We start from the raw sequence: 14,828 nt of genomic DNA, 5'->3' as shown, positions 1-14,828 counted from the left end.
GATGGACTTGCTGCATGATCCGACTTGTCCTACATGTCATGCTGCCCCCTGATCGCAGGACCGTTCTAATGCAGTGCAGCTATCCGTGTTGCGTGAGACATGGAGGTGCCTAGCAGGAACGGTCCATTCTTTCGTACTCGACACATTTTTGGGGGTGGCGGTGGTAGGAGGTACTCATAAGGATGGCAAGGATGGTACGGAGTACTCTATTGTGAATAATAGTACGAGGTATATGATATATGTAGCGCACGTACTACTATACTAATAAGTAGGGAGATTAATGGAACGGCAGGGAAATAGCATGATAGGCGCAATAGTAAATATTAATAAAAAACCATGAAGGTCATCATCTCAGGAAATGAAATTTCTCTTCTGCACCCGATACCTAATCCTGAAGGGTCACAGATAGAACCAAACGATCATCTAAACGAGGCTTATATACACGCAATACTGAACTAATCATGAATGTCCGCGAGTTTTAATGCATGCAATACCCACCCCCGACCCTCGCAGCTCGGCTGATCATCGATCCCACACGGGCCAACGTGCATCCCATCCCGTCTGTCATGAAACGCGCCAAGAGCCGTCGCAGATCAGTTGCAGCTTACTGCACGGAGTACGGAGTAGATATGGAGTATAGTAATAACTGATAAAATGATAGAAACCCCCTCAATTGGAATGCCCGGGAACTGCCGTGCCGCACATTCTTCTAGTCTTGTTTAGGAAGAGTCGAATCATGTGCGGAGTAGTTGGCATGTTGTACATCATTTATGCTGGTCTACACTTGATATCTAATGCGCAGAGATTGCGATCAGTAACTTTACGAAAAGGTTTACCCATGAGCACTGTAGCGAGTAGTTACAGTACTTTCTTTTCTACCGCAGTATTCTTCATTCATGTTTCTGCCCCTTTTCCTCGAGTCTCCATATCAATGATTACAGTATGACATGGTCTCTGACGGATAATAAGCGGGCTCCCGTAAGATCGACTCAAAGATATACCGCTTTAGGAGTCTCCCCAACCGGTTGAAGAAGATCGCCATGAAAGTGCAATTTACTAACTGCCCGCCGTCGAACCTTGCATTCTTGTCTAGCGGGGAATGGTCCATGCGAAATTCGCCAAGTTGCCTATCGGCTGACTGCAGCACATAGCCACATACTCGACCTAGGTTGGTCTGTGCTGGGAGGAGAGTCGAGTCTGGAGCGGTCGTAAAGAGATGATAGTGGCCGGCTGATGATGAGGTTGCATGGACTTGATCATGAATAGGTAGGAAAGTGTGTATTCATCAGGTGACTCTGCCGCCGTTGGAATCTCTTGATGGAGAAGTAGATCATCCTTGGTCTCGTGTGTGATATCTATATTTTATATGGAGTACATCACACGCCATACGCTAGGAATTATATTCATCATATCTCGTATATCATCTGAATATGAGAGGTAAGAAAGCAAGAAGTAGGCAAGTCCAAACTAACCTTCCATCATCATAACTGTTCATGTAACAATTTCATCCAAACCCCAAAGAAACAAACTCTGACTGGACACTACCTCAATTATCCTTCTTCCCATCCACCTCCGTCTCCGTCTCCATCTCACCCTGCCCTTTCTCCCCGCCATTCTTCTCCTTCTCCTCCTTCTCCTTCTCTGTCCCCTGCGTCTTCGGCAACCAAAAGCGCGCAATCATCCCACCCAAAAACCTCCGATCCACCCACTTAAGCAATCCATACAAAACCCATCCCCACCCCCAAAGCGAAACCCCCATCATACTCGCAACAATCAAAATCGGCCCAAGAATCAACAACGCCAGAACAGCCCACAACAACACCGCAATAATCGCAAAGATAACCACCCCAACCAAAAACACTAACAGCGGCACACCACAGCATATCGCCTGACACACCAGAAACGTGGACGCAATAGGCCGTTTCAGAGCCTCCTCGTACATCATCGCCTGTTTTGGCGGTGGTAGGTACCGGTTCACGAGCCAGGTTATCAGCCACTCGAACCCGTCAAAGGCTTGGGGTATCATCGATGCGAACCAGTGGGTTATTCCGGCCCAGAGGCCGCGGAAGTTGATCTCGGGTGGAGGTTGGTCGGTGTCGTTGCGGGGTCCGTCATCGGAAGGGAATTCGCCTGGCATGATCGGGTCGGTCAGGGGTTTGGTTGTTTCTGTGACTTGTTGGATGGGCTTTTGGGTGGTTGATTGGACTGTGTCGGTGGCTGTTTCGGTGACTTTGTTGACGGGTAGGCCGCGGCCTACACCGCTGGTAACTGGGTCGAGAGACATTGTGTGTGTAGAGGAAGTTGCTTGGGAATAGTAGCAAGCAATAAGTAAAATTAATTTAGGGAAAGTTGGAGGGAAGAAAGGTTCTCTATCAGGTTGGTCGTCAATAATTAAAGCTGTTGAAGGTATGTGTTGCTTGTTTTGTATATCAAGATGCACCGGGCGATGGAGACGATGACGTAGGGGGCGCGAAGCAAACTTGATCAATTATATTAATTTCTGGCATCTGTTCACCTTCAGTGCAACCAAACTGGATGAAATCAAATCTGCAAGGAGAGTTGCACACCAATTAAAGTCTACGGAATTGATACTACGAAGCTGATAGGGCTGGTTAGCTACTGCCTCCTGATAAAGATCGTGAGAAAAGCGGGCATCAGTCTGTGCTTAAGTATTCCAGGTTCAAGCTGCTCCTTTTACCAGGTATTCCATGTATGATCTCGATATTGTTTCCTGTCATCTTATGGTAGGTCGAATGGTACTACATGGTACTGTATTGAGCTACTTCTCTAGTTGGAGGTTGCGATATCGTACATCGAACGAATCTTATCAAAGTAACATAAACTATCACTTTGCCAAGGTTCAGAGCCCAGGAGAGACGCGCATATAAAGTCCTCGGAAATCTAAATCTTTTTAGTAGAGAAGTATTTCTGAGATGCGTTCTTTCAGTGTAAGAACTGAAATCCAGCTCAGGTGCTACAAAAATGTCATATTGCCGTTGACACATTTATGGTGCCACCAAGGATAAGGCCACCGAGCCATGATGAACAGACGAGACTACTTATTACAAAATAACTGACAGGGATAAAGGTTCTTGTGACATTTTCGACAAAGCTAAGTTGACCTTAATCGACCTTTGTAGTCGAGTTGACACGCAAATCTTTGGATGTAGGTGATGCTGGCGCTTCTACTTCATCCTGACCTGTCATACAACTTCCTGGGTCTAAGCAGTTCTTTCCATAAGCAATGGTGGACGGGCATTTCCGCACATAGGCTCGTGGATTTCCTCTGATACTGCCGAATTGGTGTACCTTGTCGAGATATATGCATGGTACTAGGTGCAGTTATTCCGCATTCCAGTTACTTCCAACAGATAGAATATTGCTTCGTAGGAAGATGGAGGTAATTTCCTCTCTCTTTTAATTTTGCTTTGATGATGCTATTCGCTATCAGACCTAGACGCCGATTCCAGGTGCAAGTGCAAGTCTATTCATTCATGTATGTCGTTTCCCATCAAGTTATCATGATCGGGCCTCCCTTCGCCATGGGGATATGCGATCAGGTGCAGTGCAGAGAGCTCAACTCCCATTCCCTTGTGTGGCTGTGGGAGTTTGGTATGACTGATCCATAGGCGGAGGTGGAGGTAGACCATACGGGTCAAACGACGTTCGAATCGAGCCAACCCCTTCCCTAAGATATAGAACGAGCCGGTAGGCAGAGTTGCCGTTTAGATAATATCGGTGTAGTCGCTTGCTCCGTAAAAAGCCCAGTCGCTCGTAGAGTTTCATTGCGGCGGTATTGGTGATTTCAGTTTCGAGGACGATCTGCACACGAACACACGAAACGGTGAGCAAAGCTAGACTCGCGAGAGATCTCATACTCGCCTGGACAAACACATACCTCATCCGCATTCCTCTCGGTCATTGCGTCAATGGCCATACGAACCAATTTAGTCGCAATTCCCCGCCCCCGGTATTCCTCGCGCACGGCCAGCATGGCGATATACCCTCGTAGTGGGCCACCGCGATGCGGCTCCAGCTTTGACACCACCACACCGACCATCTCGTCCTTGTCATCCATTGCTAGGAAACACAGGTCCCCCCATTGGTAGAGGAAGTAACGGTAGACGTAGATACTGTATGGTTCGGATAGGTCTTTGGAGATCAGCTGGCGCATGGCGGCGACGTATTCATTCTCGCGGGCGCTGTCGTACCGCACGTAGCGCAAGTCGGAGGGGGCATCTTGGGTCATTGCCGCAGTGTTATGAGCTCATGGATACGGAGGGGTATAGGTATCGGAGCTCCGATCTCGAAATTTGGGAATGGGTCGTGGAGTTCTGGGTTGTTGGTGGGAAAGCAGGTTGATTGGTGATAGAGAAGCGTTCGTGGGGCGGAGCAAGCTGGGAAGTAAGTTGGGTCCGCGATTGCCATGTGACGCCGATCGTCCCGTTCACGTTCGCGCAGGTACACATTCCTTGATTTTAGGGAGATGCTCTCTTAGTACTGAGTTCTTCTACCTTTTTTACATCGACCATCCTCTCCAGGCAAAGTGTGTACTGCTGGGTTCTCGTCATAGCTCTCTTGAGCAGCATACCCCTCTGAGCGGTCGCAATATGTTGCGCCGCCGCACGGGCAAGGACGACGCCCCTTCTGGCGACAGTAACGACAACAAGGACAAGCCCCGGCTGAACCGGATCCAAACGGAAGAGGACAAACTTCGCGCTGAATTCGATGGCGCAAAGGTGAAGCAGCTGGTTATCCGACCGCGAAGCAAACGTCGCAATGGATTCATCTTCGTGCTGGGTGGCCTGTTCGGCATATTTATCGCCCTGTTCTTCGCGAACCAGCAAGAGGTCATTTCCTTGGACTCGCTGATGGACTTGAACCTCGAATCTTTGATTGATGTGATACCCCAAGGAATTGTGCGTGATGCAAAGGCGTTCTCGGTGCGTTTGCCTTGCGCCCTTGTTTAGCTAGCTACCCTGTGCTTGGAGAGATCTGCTAACTCTTATCGCGTGAGTTTAGCAACATGAACGCGATGCCGTCAGTTACGATTCATTCTCAGTTGGTTTACACCTTCAAGCACAAGGGGTCGAAGCGAAACACCCGGTCGTGATGATCCCCGGAGTCATCTCAACCGGTCTGGAAAGTTGGGGCACCGGTGTCAATTCGCGCCAGTATTTCCGCCGTCGACTCTGGGGCAGCTGGAGCATGATGCGGGCACTGGTGATGGATAAAGCAGAATGGAAGAATCACATCATGCTCGATCGTGAAACTGGTCTCGATCCACCCGGCATCAAGCTACGGGCTGCACAGGGATTCGATGCCACAGACTTCTTTATTACTGGGTACTGGATTTGGAATAAGATTCTCGAGAACCTGGCGACTATTGGCTATGACCCGACCAATGCGTTTACTGCAGCTTATGACTGGCGGCTAGCGTATGGCAATCTCGAAGTTCGCGACAAGTACTTCAGCCGGCTGAAATCTTATATCGAAGCCGCGGTGGAGGGCCAGGGCGAGAAGATTACACTGACATCGCACAGTATGGGATCGCAGGTCGTGATGTACTTTTTCAAATGGGTGGAGAGCGAAGATCACGGCAAGGGTGGCAAGGACTGGGTCAATAAGCACATTGACTCGTGGGTCAACATCAGTGGATGCATGCTTGGTGCCGTCAAAGGACTTACCGCTGTGCTGTCCGGCGAGATGCGCGATACAGCACAACTGAACGCCTTTGCCGTGTACGGCCTGGAGAAGTTCTTGTCGAAGGAAGAGCGTGCAGAGATCTTCCGAGCCATGCCCGGCATTTCTAGTATGCTGCCCAAGGGCGGCGAAGCCGTTTGGGGCAACGCAACCTGGGCCCCGGATGACCAGCCAGGGCAAGAAATCAGCTTCGGCAATCTGCTCAACTTCCGTGAGACCAACTCCTCCTGGACACGCCGCAACCTTACGGCCACCGAGAGTCTGCAGTACCTCCTGGACCAGAGTGAGGATTGGTACCGCCAGCAGGTGCTGGGCAGCTACTCGCACGGTGTAGCCCATACAAAGCGGGAAGTCGAGGCCAACGAGAAAGACCCACGGACGTGGTTAAACCCGCTCGAGGCCCGGTTGCCCTATGCCCCGGATATGAAGATTTACTGCTTCTATGGCGTTGGAAAGCCCACGGAGCGGAGCTACTTCTACCAGGAGGAGCTTGATCCCTTGGTCAATCTTAATGTTAGTATCGACACTACCGTGACCATTAACGAGCATATCGATCACGGTGTCATGATGGGTGAAGGCGACGGTACTGTCAATTTGCTCAGTACAGGCTATATGTGTGCCAAGGGTTGGCGCATGAAGCGATATAACCCAGCGGGCTCGAAGATCAAGGTCTTTGAGATGCCCCATGAACCGGACCGCTTCTCAGCACGCGGTGGCCCAAACACAGGTATGTTAACCATCACCCCGATTTCTCTTTCCGTATACCGTGCTCAAATCTAACAACACCAGGTGACCACGTTGACATCCTCGGCCGCGCCTCACTAAACGACCTTATCCTCCGCGTCGCCGGTGGAAAAGGCGATCTGATCGAAGAGACATTCGTGTCGAATATCCGCGAGTACGCAGAGCGTGTACAAATTTTTGATGACGAATAAGACCTACCCATAGTATAGAGACTTTGATGAAAATTTACGGATGCGCTTTGGCTGGTTTCATGTCATGCTCCATTGCTCTGACAGAAACTTGTATGATATTTAAAGGACAAACATAATGCAGCCGTTAACTCCGATTATCCAAGTATGCTAGCAGCATAATAATACATGCAAAGGAACCCTTTAGTTATCTAGGGCATGTCATAGTCCTATAAGAAGATCCCTTAATAAAACGGCAGACTTAAGTCCGGGAATCCAACAGAACGAATCGGCGATCCGACGCACCGCTCTCCCGAACGTAAAACCTACTTTACTGTATGTGCCAGACGCATAACCCTCACATTATCACAATCCCATTCCAAATAAACCTCGCTTGCATAATCCAGTGGAAAAGCAACTTTCACGAATACGAAACCCCCCAAAGGAGAAGTTAACCAAGCACACGCACACGCACACGCACAAGCACAAGCACAAGCACAAGCACAGCTAAGTACAGCTAAACCCTGCATACCAAGACATAAAACCTGCATAACTAGCCAAGTATACCTACATCCACCTTCCAAGGTCTCACCTGATTTACGCACTATTATCTGCTTAGTTCAGTCGAGGTTAGCTCCGGCCTTTCTCGGAAAGGCACATGCACCCTTGGGCCCGTGGGATCGACCCGTGCAGGATGGTTGAGCCAGTCATATGTTAGTGGGTGATCTGCAGGAAAGGCGGGGGTGTTGGATATTGTACAGTACGGGACACTGGGAGTAATTGGTACGGTTAAGAGGATGGTACAGTATAACGAGGGAATACGGTGTTTTATTTTACGATAAGGTGGAAGACAGCTGTAGATATAGTTGCATGTCGAGATAACTCACTCGAGTACCTACTAGCTATACCCAGAGCAAAATATGATACATTACGAGGAGCTTAGAGCACACAATGACAGTAATAATAATGTACAATTCTTCATAAGTTCATCTAGGGATTAAGGATAATGCGAACGATGAAAACCACCAACCGCGAGCCTTGCAAGCCCAGTACCCCGAAAAGAAACGAAAAGAGCAACCACACAAGCACCCCGCCAACCGTCTCTAGGAAAGAAACAGAGAAAAGAAAAGAAGACATTAGGAGTCAAACATTAAGAGTCGTGGAGCAAGGTGCGTAGTATGTGTGGTGCATGTCTCGAATCAAAATCGAGTTCGGTTCACGCCATTATTCCCGAAAGCCACCAGCGATGATTGGCGAAATAAACCTGGCCAGGTAGGAGAGACGGGGTCCGTCCAGATTCCCTTCTCTCATCAACCTCCCAGTCGCCAAGATTCCATCCCAATCGTTGAAAGAATTTCAGGTTCATCTCAAACCTCTCACAGCAGGATTCTCCTCGTGGCAGAACTGCCCGGGTACCATCGACAGGATATCATATCACCTGCCAGCGAGGACGGCACCCACAAGGAGACCCTCTCCTATCCCCAATTCCTCCTTCTATGTGCCAAATGCAAAAATGTGCTCGAATTAGCGAATGTCCAACCAAAAAATGTTCTAATGCACAGCGAGTGATAGTGCAAGCAAGGCGCCGAAACTTTTTTTCCAGTCCCGATAAACCGTATCCCAAAAAAGTTCCCAGGCGCCAATTCGTAAGCGATCGACACGAATGATAAAAATGTTTTGTGCAACTGGATGAGCGATGAAGCGAAGAGTAAAAATAAAGGCTCATCCAGTGAAAAAAGGGTCGTAGCGAAAGACATCAGTGAGAATTGAAGAATCGAAAGTAATGGACCGTCTCGAAAAAAAGGGTCGAGGCGAGTCCGTATTCTGTACAAGCGAAGGTGTCCAACGGTGGCGATGCGAGCGGAGTTGAGATGCATTCCGCAGTCACACAAGCCCAGGTAGGCAGACCAGGGCCCGCCGCCGGTATTAAGATTATAGACGGGAAGACGTTCAACTCCCAATGGAGAGAATTGAACAATGGCATGTACAGCCAGAAAGGTAAAAACAGGACCTTCGGCTCAAGCGGGTCGGGAACCGCCTGATCCAATGGTCCACAATAGTAGGGGTGTGATTAAAAACCGTAGGTGTCGAAAATGGCTCGATGCAGATGATGGTCCCAAAATTTGTCGTGAAGTGTAACGCCGTCCCTCAAAGGGGAGAAAAAGATAAAAAATGCATTAATGAACAGAGTCGAAAAAAGATATATGCAAGTCGAGAGGAATGGCTCAGCGACCGGCTTCGAGGTCGTGGTTCGAAGTCAGAGTCTCACCTTCCCAGGTGTAGTGGTCGTCAACGGGGCTCAGTGAACCTGAGCTGACCGAGGATGAAGAACCCACGGTCCACTCATCGCTGTCGAGGTTGAAGTCACCGTCCAAGCTGGCGAGGTCGTACCCGAATTCACGAGAAGCGTCACCAATCTCAACATAGTCATAGTCCCAGCGGAACGTCTTGTCGGTCTGGATACGGGGGAGGAAGCGGGTCTTGGCAAAGTAGAAGGCCACGGTGGCGAGCAGACCACCGCAGACCAGATCCACAGCGTAGTGGTGAGACAGGTACATAGTGGCCCACCACATCCAGAGGGTGTAGGTGACCCAGAGAGGCTTCAGCCGAGGGAAGACGTGGCTCATGAACAGAGCGGCCAAGGTGGAATCCGCAGCATGAAGCGAAGGGAAAGCGCCAAAGACTACCGGAGACTGCTTGAAGCCCGAAGTGTACAGGTCAATTCCCAACAGCTTGTCGATACGGGCGAGACCAGCCGGGTTACCCTGCATGGAGTAGTCGGCCGGGGCGAGACCGTACAGGTTCTCATACCAGGGGGGCGAGCAGGGGAAGACCAGCTGAACGGTAACAGCGAGCATGCTGATGTACCCGAGAGTGCGGGCGAAGAGGGGGGTCGTTCCGGGAGGTCCGAAGATGAACAGGATCAGGGAGACGACAAAGGGAGCACCGTAGTGGCAGAGACCGTAGGGGATCCAAGCCAGCACATCGAGCACCACATTTTGGTGGGCAGACAGAATGTTGCTGATGTTCGCACCATAGAGGATATTCTCCATGGCGGGCAAGACCCGGACCCAAATGGCGGGACGCCAGTCGCTAGGAACGAACCTGTTGCAATCGACCCGTTAGACCCAATTGTTTCAATTTGTCGTATGCGGCAAAAACAAAACGAAGCTTTGCCTCCAGAACCGCGTCTCGGAGAAGCATTCCGTTCGCCATCGGTATGGGCTGACTCGGTACGGGCGTAAGCCCGTACGAGAGGCGACACCACCAACGAAAAGGGAGATTGAATTTCAGACTTACTGGCACGCATAGAAGAAGATAAGCCAACCAGCGACGGGCAGGAATGGCAGGAAGAACTGTCGAGTGATCGGCAGGAGAAGGGAGAATAGGAGTAGAGTCGCGATCGAGGTCTTCGCCAGCGGGCCAGGGGATTGAATGACCGTCAAGGAGAAGAAGCCGAGGATAAGGAGAAGTAGGTACTGGAAGTCATACATAGTCCAGCGATGGGACTGGAGCGAACGAAGCGTATCGACGGGGGAGAAGGAGGTCTGCAGAGTCGAGATAGACGAGGTTGGCGATAAGCGACTTCGAAGCTTTGAGCGGATCTTGCGACGCATGCGATGCGGTACGAGCATCTGAAAGGAGCGCCATGGCATCTGGATCTGGAGCTTGCCGAACTGGTTCTGGGTGCGATCCTTCCATGACGGAAAGGTGCTCATCTTTGCGCGGTGCGAGTCTCCTGGCGGAGAGAAGACTCGTGGTAATCACTCGAACTGGGAGAAAGGGAGAAGGAGGAATCTGGCGTTCGAGGGATAGACCGCGCGGGATGAGACGGGAAGGAATTCGACAGGGCGGTGACAGCGAGAGATCCACGTCAACAGACCGGCATGAGAGAGAGTAGTAGTAGTAGGGTAGGGGGAAGAAGGGGAGGAGGTGGGAGGTCCGGTCTGTATGCAAGGCGTGTGCCGAAGAGGTGGAAGATGAGGATCAGGATTAAGATTAAATTCGAGAGGGGGGGGGGAGAGTAAGGATTATGAAGAGGAACAGCGCGTACGGTGGTATTGGTATTACGGGTGTTCCAGGGTTCGGCCAGGAGAAAAAAGTCCATAACGTCACGAAGAGCCTGACTAAGAACTACAGTTAACTAAGTTAACTAACTTAGGTCTACATTACTACTGTAGTTAGTTAGTTCATGGGGCGGTGCTCCTTTAATTACAGCTGCCGAGAAATAGTCTCTAGGAGAATTATAATCAGATAGGCAGCCATATTGGAGATGTAGGTATACCAGATTAACAGATTCTTCATGATAGATGATAATCAGATCAGAATCCGATTTTGATTTGGTTTTTTTTTACTCTCGTGGTATCCATACGATCCATAAGCTCCGGGAGAGTGCCGGGCGGATGCGGCGGAACGGAGGTGACGGAGGCCGATCGGGCTGAAGCACGAGAGATCACCGAGATGACTTCTTATGATTGCCCGACCCTCGAATAATGAAGTTATACAGCGACCGAGACCATAGCTTGACACTATTTACAAGCCCTATAGCCAAGCTACTAGACTATCATCGTCATAAATCTTGACTATTAAGCTAGAACAGCTCGTGTCTACAAACCTGCCCTACGAGATGATGAAGCACAAGGCAAAGCAGCCACAATCCACTCCGTACAGAATACGAAAGTCACGCTAGGAAGGTTATGCAGGTATAAAACCAAAATACCGCACGATTACTACCAAAAGTGCGAACAAGTGCAGAATAAGACCACGGGTGCAGCGACGATGGACCCCCTCGGGAACCAATCTAAAGCCACAAAAACCACCAACAAAGACCCGTTTAGGTCCTTGAAGCAAATTTTCCCTTCGAAAGTTTGGTCAGCCATTGCCGCTTTTCAGCTGCTAATTAGCTAACTTCTTCCAGTAGTACTAGTAACCCACTGTAAGCATTACTATTTGTTTCTTGGTTCCTACGTCCAGTAGTAAGTAACTTGGCCGTAAATCTCATCCAGCTTCTTGGCCCTTCCGACCTTTTTTCAATAAAAGCCCAGGAGATCCATTATTGGCCCCTCCCCTTCAGCCTTGGCCCCCATTATTACACTCGTAAGCCAACGAGAATCCTGAATACGGAGGTAAGTCCTTTTCACCCTCCGACCTCAATTTCGCTTAGCCCACCAACGGTCGTACAGCATCCGACTACGCGTCGGTCGTCGGGGTGATTACTGCAATTGTTTCTTTACCCTAATCCGCCCTAGTAGGACTCCAATGTCCATAGTTCACCAACAGAACTCCGTAGTGATAGTGAAGCAATTCCACCTCTGGTGTATTATTACTTAGTCAGCGGGTATTCAACCTGCCATGAGAAGCGAATCTGGAAATACACGACGTCCCAAGGGAACCAGACCTCGGGGTGACGCGGCGGATCCAGGGGCATGGTGAATTGGTGATACTTGGTCGACGTGTGCCTATTCGTAAATCACGGGGAGGATTATACTTCTGGTCGCGTGTGAACCTGCTCTGTACGACGATATGGACTGGAAACTACCGCATAACTGCACGGCAGTGGAGGTTATAGTTCAAAGTTGACAGCCGTAGGTCCTGACAGCCAATGGTACGGAACTATAGTTAAGAAATACTAGATAATAGTACCCAAATAGTGTAGCCAGCCAACGAAGCTACCGGAGAATACAAAACTAGCAGCTCCTCGCAGCTTGGGCAGCAGAATGGAAAGGTAAATATCCTGAAATTTCAGATTCATTCGGCACTACCGAAGACTATTTCGCGGGAGCTGGAGCCGCTGAGGGCCCCAGCGCTTTACTGAAGAAATGGAGAAATGAGGATGTGCAGTTCTATTGCTTCTTGTCTCAAAAAAATGGCAGTTCCTAATGTCCGGGCCCCATAATTAAAACATGAATAATGCATCCTAATTGACTACGATTTCCTGTCAGTCCATCACTAGTTCAGGGGTAAACACCATCCAGCCACCGATATTCAATGTTCTGTGCTGATGCTCCGTCGTTAGTGCCGATTCGAAATCCCACCAGCCCCCTCTCTTTTCCAGCCACTGATTTGGGGGTCTCGTAGCCTCGTATATTCGTATAGGCACAATCCATACTGTAGGTATCACTGATTCAGGACCATTCCATCCTTCGCCGTAAGACCATCACGGTCTAGTTTTCCCGCCCCCCAGTTTCAGAAATCGCCGTGTCGCGCGACCGTCCAATCACTGCAGATCAAAGCTCCGCGGTACCTGAGCGGTAATTGGATAAATTTATTCGCCGAGCAGTTCATTAGTCCAAGCTCCGTTAAATATGTTTGCTCCGTGGTACAGTAGCATGCGCGACGATCCAGTCTGGTAACGGCAAATTCGACGTATCGCAATCACTTTCGCGTCGACATTGGCCCGGCCTGTTGTCAAATATGCAGGTCGGAGGAGCTTGGGCCGTGTTTCTTAACGTTGGTGCTCCATGATCGTGGCTCGAGCTCGTACTGGTTCTCGAGGCACTCCGAGTTTCGATGATCGCGGGTGTCGGCTGGGGATGACATTTTTAGCTGAAGCTCAACTTCTCTCTGTCAGATGGGAGCTCACCAGTGATCGTGCTAGCTCCCAGCCAGCATAGCACCGTGTAGAGGACAAGGATGTGTCCGACGACGAGAAGAATGATTGCCTTTTCGGCGAAGCTGGCGTCCGAGGCGATCACTTGTTGGTGGTGTAGGACTGCGTGGATCCATTCGGGGATGGGCGCCATTGTTTGGCGTTGGGGTGGTGGTAGTACACTTCAAGATGGAAACCAAGTGATCAAAGGCTGAGATTGAAGAATCGTGATGAGGATTTCTTGTTCCTTGTCTTCCCTGCTAGAAACTGAGATACATCGTTTTGAGAAGGAGTTGTCGCCATCGTTGTTGCCTTTTTCGGCGTGGGTGTAGTAGCAAACGAAGAAGTGACGATGTTGACCGAGTATGAGAAGAAGTATACAGCATAGAGTATAGATCACCAGTATCATATGGCACGGGATCGCTTTGCACTGATTCTTCTACGATTGTAAAGATCCAGATATATTCAACAGGATGTCGACATATCCCGAGTCAGTAAACAGTAAACGAAAGCATGCCTTGACATCTATCAAGCTTGATTTTGACGAGTCGGTTCCAATTGTGACTCTCCTCAATATATGCGAGTCTAACTTTGCAGACTAGCTACTCCATCCAATTATTACATCTTCTTTCCTACTGTAATCGCATACTCAAACCTCCAGTCCAAACACCCTCCAACCCCCTCGACCAGATAACCTGTCGTTTCATATTCCAACGTCGCGCACACGAACCCTCCAATCAAACCGCCCACGGCTCTCCTCAAATCCCCACGAGGGCGCTTACAAGACACGGCATTCCCATAATCGCCGTACAGTCACATCGTGAAAGACCATCGTAACGGCATCGGAACGTTCACAACCGTGACAAAACCGTCAAAACCACTGGTACCATGTTTATAATTATCACTTAACCGCCTCAACTATCCTCATTGATCTAAATGCTAATCGTATTCGTTTGACTCGGGTATCTTAATGGCTGCCTAGCGCGACGGTGGATACGCCGTACGTGCGGAATGGGCTGTGCATGGCCGTGGCCATGGTGATGCAAGGCTTGAGCGACGGACCAGCTCCTTTCATTTCCAGAGCATCACCCACGAAAACGGTAAGCACTGCGCGCTGATTCTTGTAGCTGCGTAGTAATACAAGGCTGGGAGTAGGCTCTACTACTTCATACGTTGGCATTGGCCAACGTTCGTCAACGTGTTCGCTCTCCATCTTACCGTTTTCCCGCACGAGCCAGTCACTGCGCCACATGGCGTGGGGGACGTGGCCTGACCTCATCATCGTCAGCTTGCGTTGGCTGGAGGCTGAATACGCTGTGCTAACTGGTTAATCAGGAAGAGCTCTTCTAACTTCCAGTCCTCCTTTAAGCGTGTTGCCGTTTCCAGTCATATGCTTCGCGATGACTGTAAGCACCCTTGAACCCTAAATCATGTCCATCCCTTGATTGCTTCCCTGATTGTGCTTGATGCACCGCTCAAGGACGAGCACTGCGTCGGATCCTGCATCGTAGGATAACTAATCAGAGGACTAGAAGACGCATGTAACCTCCGACCCAACGCAAGGGCAACGGACAACGGACGATTTCACAATCTCCCCAACCCGACCCATAATCTCGAGTTACTAA

The 14,828-nt window shown here is 49.8% G+C and overlaps 6 protein-coding genes across 6 annotated transcripts; 1 reads left to right on the top strand and 5 right to left on the bottom strand.

The window, feature by feature from the left end:
* Positions 1-1,546: 1,546 nt before the first annotated feature.
* Positions 1,547-2,284, bottom strand: N7496_001800 (seipin co-factor family protein; the record flags this gene model as incomplete). The annotated part of the gene is made up of 1 exon (XM_056694731.1): positions 1,547-2,284. The coding sequence occupies one exon, from the start codon at positions 2,282-2,284 to the stop codon at positions 1,547-1,549; it is 738 nt and encodes a 245-aa protein (XP_056561460.1).
* Positions 2,285-3,576: 1,292 nt separating this feature from the next.
* Positions 3,577-4,249, bottom strand: N7496_001799 (peptide alpha-N-acetyltransferase MAK3; the record flags this gene model as incomplete). The annotated part of the gene is made up of 2 exons (XM_056694730.1): positions 3,577-3,822; positions 3,899-4,249. 2 exons carry the CDS (start codon positions 4,247-4,249, stop codon positions 3,577-3,579), a joined length of 597 nt encoding a protein of 198 aa, XP_056561459.1.
* Positions 4,250-4,610: 361 nt separating this feature from the next.
* N7496_001798 (phospholipid:diacylglycerol acyltransferase) lies at positions 4,611-6,638 on the top strand (the record flags this gene model as incomplete). Its single annotated transcript, XM_056694729.1, has 3 exons — positions 4,611-4,943; positions 5,023-6,430; positions 6,493-6,638. 3 exons carry the CDS (start codon positions 4,611-4,613, stop codon positions 6,636-6,638), a joined length of 1,887 nt encoding a protein of 628 aa, XP_056561458.1.
* A 2,201-nt stretch (positions 6,639-8,839) lies between these two features.
* On the bottom strand, positions 8,840-10,333 carry N7496_001797 (phosphatase PAP2 family protein; the record flags this gene model as incomplete). Its single annotated transcript, XM_056694728.1, has 2 exons — positions 8,840-9,719; positions 9,915-10,333. 2 exons carry the CDS (start codon positions 10,331-10,333, stop codon positions 8,840-8,842), a joined length of 1,299 nt encoding a protein of 432 aa, XP_056561457.1.
* A 2,689-nt stretch (positions 10,334-13,022) lies between these two features.
* N7496_001796 (uncharacterized protein) lies at positions 13,023-13,357 on the bottom strand (the record flags this gene model as incomplete). The annotated part of the gene is made up of 2 exons (XM_056694727.1): positions 13,023-13,141; positions 13,198-13,357. The coding sequence occupies 2 exons, from the start codon at positions 13,355-13,357 to the stop codon at positions 13,023-13,025; spliced, it is 279 nt and encodes a 92-aa protein (XP_056561456.1).
* An 813-nt stretch (positions 13,358-14,170) lies between these two features.
* N7496_001795 (uncharacterized protein) lies at positions 14,171-14,455 on the bottom strand (the record flags this gene model as incomplete). Its single annotated transcript, XM_056694726.1, has 1 exon — positions 14,171-14,455. The coding sequence occupies one exon, from the start codon at positions 14,453-14,455 to the stop codon at positions 14,171-14,173; it is 285 nt and encodes a 94-aa protein (XP_056561455.1).
* Positions 14,456-14,828: the final 373 nt, after the last annotated feature.

This window comes from Penicillium cataractarum (assembly GCF_028827025.1).
Source record: "Penicillium cataractarum strain IBT 29864 chromosome Unknown utg000001l, whole genome shotgun sequence".
NCBI classification, from domain to species: Eukaryota; Fungi; Ascomycota; class Eurotiomycetes; order Eurotiales; family Aspergillaceae; genus Penicillium; species Penicillium cataractarum.
Note: the sequence above shows the minus strand (reverse complement) of the source record. Positions and strands in the feature narration are given on the sequence as shown.